Source organism: Gadus macrocephalus, chromosome 20 (genome assembly GCF_031168955.1).
Source record: "Gadus macrocephalus chromosome 20, ASM3116895v1".
Taxonomy (NCBI): Eukaryota; Metazoa; Chordata; class Actinopteri; order Gadiformes; family Gadidae; genus Gadus; species Gadus macrocephalus.
This window is the reverse complement of record NC_082401.1, coordinates 20,132,426-20,145,579: the sequence shown is the minus strand read 5'-3', so window position 1 is coordinate 20,145,579 and position 13,154 is coordinate 20,132,426. Positions and strand designations below refer to the sequence as shown.

The 13,154-nt window shown below is 44.7% G+C and overlaps 1 protein-coding gene across 2 annotated transcripts in view; it reads left to right on the top strand.

Moving 5' to 3' along the window:
- arhgap15 (Rho GTPase activating protein 15) overlaps positions 1–13,154 on the top strand; it is a 43,460-nt gene that overhangs the window by 11,183 nt on the left and 19,123 nt on the right. For both annotated transcript variants that reach the window (XM_060040440.1, XM_060040439.1), the window contains exons 6-9: positions 6,513–6,611; positions 6,896–7,046; positions 9,514–9,648; positions 11,412–11,510. In XM_060040440.1, the coding sequence (XP_059896423.1) occupies positions 6,513–6,611; positions 6,896–7,046; positions 9,514–9,648; positions 11,412–11,510 (484 nt within the window). The remainder of the gene's footprint in view (positions 1–6,512; positions 6,612–6,895; positions 7,047–9,513; positions 9,649–11,411; positions 11,511–13,154) is intronic.

Genomic DNA, 13,154 nt, shown 5'->3' with positions numbered 1-13,154 from the left:
TTATTGTGAACCGGCCACCGAGACAGACAGGGCCTCTCTCATCATTAATGGATTCCTCTGAGTTCTCCGCGACTCTCGCTGTGAGCTCCTTGTAGCCCTTTTCTCTGACAAACACAGTTCTTCCTTACAAGTCACACTGTGTAGAGAGATAAATAATAAAAACACAGATTCGAAAACAACAAGGAGCAAGAAGACCATAACAAGCAAAGATGATGAAATCCAGCCCAGAGGCTAGAAAATAATGAGTCCACTCTGTGTGTAGGATCTCCTTAACCTGCCACCACTCTGAAAACATTGCTTTGTGTTGACTAATCACCAGTTAAAAAAAAGTTTTTATAGGATTCTTCCAAAAGACCTATGAGCAATCTCATAGGCGTACATCTCTTTGCATGAGTTAAAGGTGAATTATCCTAATGGCATCACAAAGCTTGTCGGAGGAGGTCTTCGGCACCAGACACTCCAACGCTTTATTACTTCCTTCTCAAGGCGGACCTCAAGGTTTTCTGGGAAGGTCGCTGACGAGAAGGATCAAACACAATTAAATTTAGTTTGTGATGTTCCTCCTCAACAACAGCAACACACACCCACAAACAGCAACCCCAAGAGGACCCATACTCTCTTTATTTAAATATATATCTAGTTATCCATACTGTAAATCGCAAAAAGGTGGTATTCAGTTCTTATCAGAGGGTTGAAATGAAAATCCCCAAACACTATTCAGGATGACTTGAAAGGTTGTTGACGCCTGGGGCGGAGGAGAGCGGGGCCTAGATTGCGGCGGGGGAGTGGGTGCAGTAAGTGTCCTGTGTGAACTGGCCACCCTGCCACCCTGATCCTACGTAATCACCCAAAGCCGCTGACCTGCGTACTTTAATGCTATCCGTCTTAAGCTAACGGTGCATGATTGCTTCCTGATGACTCGCCGTGATTACAGTTGTGAATAAGAGTGGCTTCGTTCCAAAACACACGCACAAGCCCCCCCCGACCACTGACCTCAAAATAACTCATTGTGTGTCCGCATAACCATACTCGTTAAAATGAAAAATGAAACCATCCACTTATCTGCAGCATGCTCAATGTTCCCATGTATAATTTCTCCCGATCACACTGTATTTCCTCGATCGGTCACCCTTCGGGATTGGATTTTATTCTTCTGAACTTGATATTGCTTTACTTTCACTCACACACAGACACACGTACACAAACACACACACATGCGCACGCAGCGTATCACGTTGACGCTGCGGCAACATGAAGCTCGGTGGTGTCAGAGAAGCAGGCCCCTGTCACGGCGCTCTCGTAACCGAAGCCCTTACACGCTGTACCTACTGGGCATGTGCCTCAGATTGATATGTTCTGCAGTGACGCAGGGGTAATGGCTAATTGGCCCAGGAGGCTCGAACAAATAATTTTTGAAAGCAGGGGTTAGCCCTGCATTACAGCGCATCAATCTGTGCTGGATTATCACGCTAATATGTTGCAGCTTGTTGTTTAGGCGGAAAACGATGCAAGGGGTGGCGGTGGCGGGTCTGTTTTAATGTTTGCAAGGACTTCTGTTTCCGAAGTAGATCCAGAGAACTCTGGACGCTTGAAATGGATCAAACTGTGCACATTCCCTTCCGTTCCGTCGAAACGTGTTTCACACGCCAGGAGGAGTAATGGAGGGTTCGCCCTTTGAGATTGAATGACAACAATGGCGCAGAACAGCTGGCAACAGGCCAGGATTACCATAAAACGATACCTTTTGATCTGCTGTAGGTCAACAGAGCCATGATCACCCTTCCACCCACCAAACCGCATAATGAAAAAGGCAGGTTGTGCCTGTTACGTCCCATCCGATTGGTCTTGCATTTCGCACACACACACACACACACACACACACACACACACACACACACACACACACACACACACACACACACACACACACACACACACACACACACACACACACACACAATCCCCCAGCCGTCTAGATTGTTAGAGTAAAAAAGGCTTTATCCGTTTAATCATGTCCTGTGCTTCTGGATTGCAGCTTTCCCTGCGGGGGCTGTGGGAGAGTGTATGTGGAAGGGGGGGACGGGGGTGGGGGGACGACGACAGCATCATAGCACATAGTGTTGAACGAGCGGCAACAGCGCCGTTGAGATTCCCTTCTGCGTAACGGCTGAAGTCACCTTTGGGCACCATGTTCGGAGTGATGCAAGCCTCTCGGGAGAGCCAGAGCCAGGATTATCTCTTGGAAAATGACATGTGCATGATCAGTCCAAAGAGCTGAGAAAAGGTATTTTGCCGTGCGGAGCCCTGCTCCTCTTCAAAGCTGCTTACACTGAAGAGGGCCTTGATTTGTTACTTGAGAGGAACGGTGAAAGCCACAGTGTGTTAATCGCTAAAACGGTGGATGGATTTAGAGCCTCCGCAGCCGATTGCCTTGGAGATTACAACTTAGAAATGAACTTCTCCTGATCAACTGCCCTGGCTTTTATTCCGGACAAGCGTGCACAAAGCTGCATTACACAGACTCACTTCCTTTATCTGGAACCTTTTTTCTTTGGGGAATCCTACGGAGAATTCAAATATATATATATTATCTACATATTTATATATATATATATATATATATATATATATATGTATATATATTAATGATGTTAGCGCAGGCAGAGAATAAAAATAAGGACGTTTAGGAATTTTCAATTAAAGGGGTCCCTTTATTGTTTAAATGATAACCAACGTGAAAATGATTAGAATGAACATGGCACTCTTGGAAGAAGCCATAGATACTACTTTTCTCTGTTTTCACTCGTAGAACTTTTCCCCCTCATCTCTGAACCATTTCATCCACGTTTTGACACATTCACAGATATTTTGTTGCAAATTGGAAATAATTAACTTGGCAAAGTAGAATGCCTCAGTTTTGTATTGTTCCTTTATGAAGAACCATAATTAATGTTTAATTTAAGAGCCAAATGCAAATGTATAAAGCCACAAATGGCACTCTCCTCCCTGCACCACTGTGCATATTTAAATATTAATGGCTCCAGTCAAAATAAGGCCCAGACATTCAACACTGCCTTTATTAAGAAATGTGATGAAAAAAAGTGATGTATTTCATATTCTTTTTCATTCTCTGAATGCAAAAACAGCACTTTGTGCTGGTTACTGTAACTTCAATTGAGTTCGCACTGATACATAAGAAACTTTTGAGTGCAATTTAGTTGAATCTTCTCATTGTGTGTGTGTGTGTGTGTGTGGGGGGGATAGAATGAAAACCATACCATACATCCCATTACTAGATTGAGGTATTTTAGTCACTGGGAGTCCCTTTTTCTGTCTTGATTTTGTGGAGGCAATTTAGGAGTACTGATATCTGGCTTCTAAGCCCATTAAAACAATATGCACGTGTTCATTATCGGTTTGCTTGATCAAGACCTGGCTGTTCATAATTGATTAAATATTACTCTCTATTAGGCGTCTATCCAATGACATTTCACAAAAAGACCTTGAGTTTGCAAACAACCTTGTGTGTGAGAAGGGGTGTCTTTTGTTGTTGTTGTTGTTGTTGTTAAAGACTAAGCGATCCCATGACTGCTAGTCATTCCAATATAGTGACACCCCATTGGGAACCCGGCAATCTAGAGGCCTGCAGGGGAGATGGCTGCTTTCAAGTGCATTAGTATCTCTCTCCAGCCAACATTTGCCTAAGAAAAAGCAGTGACCGTGCTAATTAAAATAACAAACCGGGGTTCAAGAGGCGCCTTCGCGTGTCAGGATTAGCATCAAGACGCATTACCGAGTTTTCAACGCAAACCTACAGCTCAATATATGATCTTGACATGAGAGGCGGCGTGCTGCACACTGTACCTTTGTGCGTGGCCAGATTAGGACAGCTGACACCGGGACTCTAGGCTGTATGTGGCTGCATTTAGTTGAAAGAGCTTATCTCTATTTTTCATTAACCGAGTGAATAGACACGAAGCGTCTGCTGTCATGTCTTCTGGCTTCTTCTGATAATCTTTAATGCATCTTTGACCATACTGCTCCTAAAGAAAAATGTTTGATATATTTTTTAAGTAGTTTGCTCTCTCTCTCTCTCTCTCTCTCTCTCTCTCTCTCTCTCTCTCTCTCTCGCTCTCTCTCTCGCCCGTTCTCTCCTCCTCTCTCTTTTTGATTAAACTTCAGAAGGGACCATTTCCCTTATCTGTGAGTTGGATATACTGTGGCACATAAGCCTGCCATTGCAATGGAGGGCTTCTGTTTCCGAGATGACGAGGAAGGGAGAAAAGGCATCGCAAACGTTGGATGCAAATTCTGCGTGGCTATCCTGCAGAATGCTTATAAAATCCGCTATCCTCATGACAGAGATGAGGATTTACCCCGATGTTGCCTGGAATGCTGGATTTTATCAATGTGCTGAGATATGTATAAGATGCCAGATAATTGGGACTTATAACTAATACAAGTAGCCTGGCAAATGTTCCATTTGCACAAAGGAGTTGTTAAATTACATATATCTCTACATATATATCCAATGTCTTGGGTATATCGTATGCATTACTAAAGCTTGTGTCAATATTGTATCGTTCCTTGACCCTACCATCACCTGTTAGTCACTCACATTAATCCAGCATGCACAACATGAAATGGATCGAAGAGCAGTAATTCGAGTGATGCAGTTGAATGGGACAGATGCCCAAGAATGACAGTTTGTGAAACAGAGAAGATGGATCCGTTCCACTTGAAGGTAGCTCAGTCAGGGATCCTGTGGGAGAGTCGAGAAGGAGCTCACTGTCCACCATGCAAGATTCATAAAGGAACAGACTGTAACTAATGCAACATTCATGTGAAGACATCTCGGCGAGGTTACGAAACAACCTGGCCTGTCACCACCCTGCTAATCAGCAAGGAGGAAGACGTAATGCATACAAGCTTCAGCATGCAGACATTGAACACATATTTTTTCAACCTTTTATTACAACGTCCTGTTCCAGCTTTTATTGAATTTGCTGCATTTGTTCTCCATTTTATTTTTCTGCAGTAGCACGATTAGCGTGTTTCCCTGGCAAACCGGCGGTAAAATGAGTTTTGGCGCCGCTAAAGGTCCACCGCGTATGAGCCGATGAACGGGGGCTCCTCTCTGAACACCCCAACGGGGTCTCGGGCGGAAAGCCCTGTCCCCGACGATGCAGGGCCAGGGTGCGGATCCCTGTTACTGACACGTCCTGGGGCAGCCTCCAGGAAAGAAGGGGGGAAAAAAAGAAAAAAATGAAACATTGTTCCGCGGCAAACATGCTTGTTCAGATGCTCGTAACCCAAGAAGAGAGGGATCACAAACGCACTCTGACAAGGATTGCGCCCGTAACCATTCCCCCACCACCACCACCACCACCGCCGCCGCCGTTTCTTCTGAGATGGGCCGTCACGAGGAGCCTCTGCCTAACTGCTCCTGACGCTTTGAAATGAAGTCAGCAAAGTAAACAAGGAGGGGGGGAAAGAAAGTTTGTAGGTCTACGCCGGGTAACCAGACTGCGTGAGTGGGGAAACTATTGGGGGATGCATGGAGGAATGTGTTTTGGGGGGTGGGTGAGTGGGGGTTGGTTTTGGAGGGGGTGGTGGATCAGGGGGTGGATGGGTTGTGGGATCCCCGGGGCTACGGCTGACTCTCTTAGCACGCAGGGTTGATAAAATAGGAAATTTCCTCCTCAGAATTCGTTAAAAGGTTTTGTGTGACATAAAGAATTACGCTCTGGTCCAGGTTTTCATGGTGGATTAGGTTGATTTTACCCTCCGTATAAAAGGGAAAAGGTTATGTGGATCCCAACACTCGCCACACTACTACAAAGAAATTACCTTCCTGAAGGGAAGAAAGAGGGGTTGTCGTTTGGTGGTGTTTGAGCGGCGCGCTGGAAGTGCTACTGGTTGTGTTCCACATGGAATATTATTCACCGGCTCTGATGTTATTTCTGCATCTTTTTTTTTTTCTTCCCTTTTTTTTTTTATACCCGGGTGCAATGTGGGCTTTTATCAGTATAATTTCAAGCACACTTGACAATGCTGACCTTGATGTCATGCTTTCTCAAAGACTTCCTCCAACTACGGTTATTGTATTTGACGGCGCCAAACGCAGTTACGGCGCCATTGGAGAGATGCAGAACGGGCCCAATATTAAGATGACAAGTATCACGCTAATTGTGTTTTCCCCTGTGAGCAGACAGTCTGTGTTTGTCTCTTCCCTCTTGGCACAGAGTCTGCCAAAACGTGAGCTTCATGTCACAGGCAGCCGAATTCAGCAGGATAAGATTTCCCCAAATCTTAAAAGAGATGCAGAGTCGGAAAAAGAATATATATAAAAAAACACAACATGTTGATCACTATGACCGTGTTCAGCGTTCCCGGTGCCGTTGTTCACTATCGTCAACAAATGATCATAGAATGTGTGTGAAGCATGACGTGGAAGAATGTGCTGTTCTGTATATGACCTTACCAGTTCTGTTATTATGCTCTTAATATAGATAACGACACATACCGGAAGCGAGTATCTTCTTCAGGCTGACTGTTACACCACCATTTGCAAATGGTATGACGCTATTAAAAAGACAGTCAATTCCTTGGTAAGCACTTACTTGTTATTACATAGTATTGATTCCTTTGTGTGTGTGGGGGGGGTATTAAATAAGCAATATGATTAAATTAAAAGATTGGTTAAGAAGGCAATTGGTTAAGGGGCAGAAAAAAAATCTTTAAATAAAATGCAACCCTGTGTTAATTCTTTTTTTTTTTAAGTTGCATAAGTAATTGTGAAAATGCATATTGGTATAAATCCACAGCAGTTGTTAACAACCAGTGAAACCTCTGTGACCGAAGACGTTTCACGTGCTGCCTTTCCCCCTCTCAGTCCAACGGGAGCGGGGGCTTACGTCCCGGCAAGGCGGGACTGCGGAGGTCAGCCAGCACGGAGAGCATCCCCAGACACAGCTCCCTGCCCGCATATGGATCAGCCTCCCCCAGCACAAAGCAGCACAGCATGGTGTACCGCCGCTCTATTAGTAAGTAGAGCTCTGGTCTCCACCAGCGCTGTACCCTAGCGGATAACTCATCTGAGCTGCCGCGTTTGATCATGGAGTCAGGGCAGAGATACGTGATCAAGTTTTGATGACTTGGTTTACCTATCCTAACTCGAAATATATTGCTACACTCTATGAAAAATACAGGATTTTTGTATTTTATTTGATGTATTCAATTTTACTGCATACATCTAACAATAATAACAACAATAGATTTTTTAAAGGCTTAAGTTGAATTCAATTCTTTATTTTTTGTGCTCTGGGTTATGAATTACATATATCAGTGCTGTTTTTAAATGCTGTATTAGTGTGTCATGGACGGTATTGTATGTATTACATTTCATGGTTAGGGTTAGAGGTATTTTAATTCCAATTTCCATCTTCTAAACTGGCAACAAAATGGCAATAATTCGCTGTATTAATAGTATTATGTAATGCAATGAATCGTGAGGCCTGTCATCAGATACAATCATCGCTGATTCTTGCCAACACAGCCCGATTCACATAAAAAGGCACTTTAGTCATCTACCTAATCTGCAGTGTATCTGTGTGCCCTGAGCAAATTAAGAAGTTGTGTTCCACATTTAAGTTTAGTATGGAAAATAATGACTCAGAAGGCTTGATGCTTCTATTTAAGTCATCCTTTTGATGGCTTTTCTTGATATTTTATATCACTTACGTGCTTTTCCAAGTGCATGGCCAAAACATGTGGTAAATGTTGCTTTCAATTACATAGCATGCACAGGCGCTTTGACACGAGAACATGCTAATTAGCATTATGTCAGCATATGTCAAGTAGCAATTATGTTAATCCCTGTCAATGGTTCAAATCAATCTTGTCACCTTTGGCATTGTGCAAAGAATATTATTGATGTAGGTTGATGATCAAATTAAAATCGTCATTAGAGACGAGGGACATGCACAACAAAGCCCTGTATCTTATTGTTATCTTTAGCTTTTAGCCTTTTGATTCCCAGCGATTAATCTTCCACACTTGAATGCTGGAAACCCCATGCAATATTCATACTAAGACTATTTAGCGTTTTGTATTTCTGCTCAGCGAGTACATATCACATACAATCGTGACATTATTAGCATTATGACACCAAAACGCAGTGATAAACGGGTATCGTACAGTACAATGGAATGAGTTCCTATTGGTGGCGCTCTTCAAACTGACAGCAGTTGGACTGTTGGAGTAATGTTACCTGATCTTTGCTATTTATGGCTCACTCTGCTGGAAACTGGCATTCCCTAGTAAAAGGGGGAAATAAAACAGCATTACTTGGATTTCATTAAAAGCTACAATATACAAAATAGGTCATCCCTGTACATTTGGGAGGAGCGATGTTCATTTTTATTAAAATGACAAGCAGGCCCAGCCTTTACAAAATCTGTTGGGAGTTCCCGACGAAACAGAAAAAGTTCAATTGGAATGCGTAATAGGAAAAGTCAGCTTTGGGAGAGGTGCCTAGAAGACCTCCAGATTAATATAGACTGTACGTATAAAAATAAGTAAGGATGCCATGAATCTGCATCAGGTAGTGATAACCGCCATAAAAACATCAAATCTATAATGTGCATCTGCTCTCTCCACAGAAAGACTTGAATGTGTAATCTTAATTTATGTTAATGGCAAGTGTGTTGCTTCATTGACTAGAAGTTTATGACTTTCCAGAAATATCAATAATGCGGTTGCTTAATTAATAAGGAATTATTCAGCAATTAAAAGCATTCAAACTCGTTTTGCTTCAAGGCATTCCAATAACTGATGTGTATTTCATTCAGTTATTGCTTGTGAAATCAAATCTCCCACATTCCTAGTTATTGGTGCGCAACAATTTGCATACCACTTGAACCTTTATACTTTACTCCACCTTATCTTTGTGTAACAATCTTGACAGGTGACTAAAAAAAAACTATACCCAGACCAATAATACCAGCCATTAAGGACAATTGTTTAAGATGGATCCATCGCGTATGACATTGTGTTGTAACATCACCGATACACTCCACACATGGGGATTTAGTGAGCATGTGTTTTTTAATTCAGAAATGCTTAGCAATAGCAAAGGTTCTGACTAATATTGAGGTTTCATATTTCGGGGGGGGATAAAATCGCCCGCTCTGTCTAACTCAAATATGCAAAGGATTACATTGTCAATTGAGAACTTTACCACAACGGTGAATAATACTAAATAATGATGCTTCTGCTTTTAATATAAAATCGACCAGTCAGTCAGTTATTTTGTATAGAATTTGTATATTGATCAGCTTAAGGATTGCTGCAGTTTCTGCAGTTCAATCCCATCTAATTAAGGTTGAACAGTGTCATGTCCGTGTCCACTTGTGCGCATTGCAATATAAATAAAATAAGTTATGAGATCTTACCTTAATCGCGGACAGTCCAACACGTATTGGACATTGATGATTTATTATTTTCATTCAGACATGTTCACCAGCTCCAAGCTGAAGCACAGCACCTCGGACAGCGCGGACAAGAGCGGAGTGAAGAACCGGCTCAAGAAGTTCATCATCAGGCGACCCTCCATGAAGACGCTGCAGGAGAAAGGCATCATTAAAGGTAAACCAGAGGCGACCTGAAATCCCTCGGCTTGGCTGACCCAGCTCAACTCACCTTTGAATGTCCCACAGGGACTGTGATTAGTAACGCGGATGGGCTGTAAGTCAGCATGCATTTAAGGGCTCATTGCTTTCCACTTGATGCACTGTCTGACCACACTCACCACGTCAGGGTAATTTCCCAGAGTTTTAACGTCACAAAGACACATATCAACGTACCCGCTTTTCTCTCCTAATTGACCGCTACCGGTGAATGACCTTCTAATAGCTCTTGCTGTGATTCCTAAATCGTCTCTCCTCCCCACGCATTCGAGTCAAAGAACAACGGGCGACAGATAGACGCACCGAATGCATTTCACTCCAGCAAACCTCGTCGATTGCAGGCGGCTACACACAGCCGTCGCTCCTCAAAGGGGGGGAACTAATTTATTGAGCTCACGGTCGGAGGAAAATACACCATTAAAGGGCATATTTAAGCACATTTGCAATCCTTAGAAGAAGGTAACGGTATTTGGAATCTTTCCCCCCTCAGCTTCAAGGAGACCCTTTAATGTTGTGTCCACGGGACAAACGGCACATCAAAGAGGGAGGACGTTATTGACAGAATAAATGAAATACTTGTGGATTAAGGAGTGGGGCAGGTGGCCCCCAGACTGTCCTCTTTGGCAGAGCTGGTGGGCAAAAGCCACTTCAGAGAGTGTGTGTGCGCGCTTCCTCAAATCACGCACCCCGCCATACCTTCCCCCCCCCCCCCCTTCCTCCTTCTCTCTCTCTCTTTCCCTCTCTCTCTCTCCACTCGGCTCTCTCCCCTCCCTATCGTTCTTCAGAATGCAAATTAAATCCATGCGACGGGAGGGTTATTTGAATTCCTTTAGGAGGGGTAATTTCGCTCCATTTCTCCGCTCTGCACCCCACCTCCCGTCCCTACCCACTCCTCCTCCTCCTCCTCCTCCTCCTCCTCCTCCTCCTCTCCCCTTCTCTTCCCTGCCTCGCTTATCTGCCAACCGTTGAGGGAAAGTGCATTTTGTATGCAAAGGTGCCTCGCTTGGAGTCATTTATGTATTTGGCTCACCCTCCCCACCCCTCTAGTGTATAAACAAGAGAGGGTGGGGGAGCAGGGGGGACGCGGGGGCGATCTTTGATGTTTCCAAGGGGCTGGAGGAGCTACGGCGTCGGCGGCGTCGGCGGCAGAGGCGCCATGACGGAGCGTCGATAAGAGGATCTCATTGGCTGGCGTGTAAAAAAAACAAAAAACACTCAAATACACACGGCCATGTTCCGGCACACGGCGCTCTTCCGCCACGCCGGATCTGCTAGAAAGGCCGTGGCAGGCAGGCGGGCGGGCGGGCCACCGAGCGCTCCCGCCTGCCTGCGTATGGGCTGGGGAGAGCCCCGGCGGCGGCGGCGGCGGCGGCGGGAGCCTCATGGAGCCACACGCCGTGTCTGCAGGGGAAACACGACTTCAAAACACGTTGAGCGTTTTGAAGTCGTGTCGTTTTGGAAAAAAAAAACTGCAAAGTCAATGAAGCGATGGAAATGTTTGCAGCATAATGTAAGGAGTTGCACAACGAGACACCGCCTCGCCTTTTCGACTGGGACTGGAGTCAACGGGGAGACTGGGGGGTTCGCGTTCAAATAAAAGCAATACAAGTTCAAGATGGTGGAGCCAAAGATAGGTTTCAGGCCTGTGATGTATTGCGTTACGAATGCAGTGTCCTCACAATTCAACACGTTTGCTCTTGTTTCAACCCTTTCCCCCTGCAGACCGTGTGTTTGGGTGCCACTTGTTGACACTTTGTGAACGCGAAGGGACCACTGTGCCAAGTTTCGTTAAGCTCTGTTTGGAGACCGTGGAGCGACGAGGTACGTTCTCATGTTCGGTGCCCGTTGACAGCTTGCAGTTTGCTATTCCTGCTTTGTGTATGGGAAGGGAGATTTGAAGCCATGATATCTGTGTGGGAAAAGGGGCTTTACAAGAATGCATTTCCCATTATTCAGGAGTCTGGCATCTTCTCTCTCAGCTCCAGATCCTTTACCGGGGAAAGACCCATGTTCACCCCCCCACCCCCCCCCCCCCACACACACACACACACAGACACAAACACACCCTATACACCGTTTTACTTAATTTAGCCGTCTTTATGCGCGTGTTTATACTTTATTTCCATACTGTTGACATTTTCAATGACTCAGTTGAAAAACCCATGGTCTGAAGTGCCGAGCTCCACCAGAACAGCGTCTGGGTCATCGCCGTTTAGCGCTCCGGAGCACAGTGTGTCGGATTTTCCAGTTTCCCAGGCTCTCTCGCATACTTGCTGAGGCAAAAGGGGGCTGAACCCTTGAAGGGAAAGCGCTCCCCAGCAACCCAAAATCGCTCCACTTTGGTTCCCATCCAAAATGAAGTCTACTTCACAGTGTTTACAACGCCCCGAAAATTGAGAGTGAATTATGTGTTTGTGTAATGGGTTCTGTTTGTGGTTTTGGCTAGAACATTGGTTCGGGACTATTAGTTATCTCGGGGTAAGATTGTGGTGGCCTGATGAACTTGCTGAGAAAATAATACTGATTATAAGTCTCTTTACACTAGGGCAATTATGATTTAAAGCTCAGTTATGTTTATTGATCCATGATGGACCTGATTCAGGAAGAAAATAAACTTTTCAAGGCAAGTAAAACTCAAGCAGAGGCGACAGTGAGAGAGTGCTTTGAAAGAGAAGGCAACAAGACATTAATCACACACACACACACACACACACACACACACACACACACACACACACACACACACACACACTTAAAACACAAAACCCTCCTTTATCTACCCAAGAGCACAATCAAAGCGGCGAGCTGAATCGTAGGCTCACCTCTTGTCAGGGCCCGTTTTGACATTTGGTCACATTACACTAGTAGGACACAATGAACGGGGCTCTTTGGAACAGGACTCCCACTGTCTCCTTGGGTTTTCCAGGCCAACAACATCCTCAAGTTAGCCCAACAGTGACAACATTTAGTGGCGCTGTCAAAATGCTCGGAATGTGGACCGTCATTAGTGCAATCAATATAAAGGGCAGAGGAAAATGTCACCCGGGCTACCTCTGCCCAGCGAGCTAGCTGTGACAACAGTGTCCCCAAAATGACGGTGGCCTGATTCCATGCCTCAGGCGACAAGGCCGCTTGATAGGCCATCTCATGGAATGTACTCATGTTTTGTTTTCTCTGGTTTCCTCGCCTTCCCGCTCATGCATTCATACCTGCAGGTTATGTCCCGTTATATATATCCCTTCAGGCTGTGCTTGCTTGTGTGTGCTATTGGGCTCACAGCACCTCTCATCTACGCGATGTTGACTTAAACGTCCAAAGAATCACGTTGAGCAAAAATGCTTGTGATTTGAACATTGTTTTACTTAGATGGGCGCCGTGGAAAAAACAACAAAAAAAACAACATTGTTCGTTTTTTTTAAAGTCGGAACAATGAAAGCAGGACAGGCTGTCAGTGCTGTGACTGCT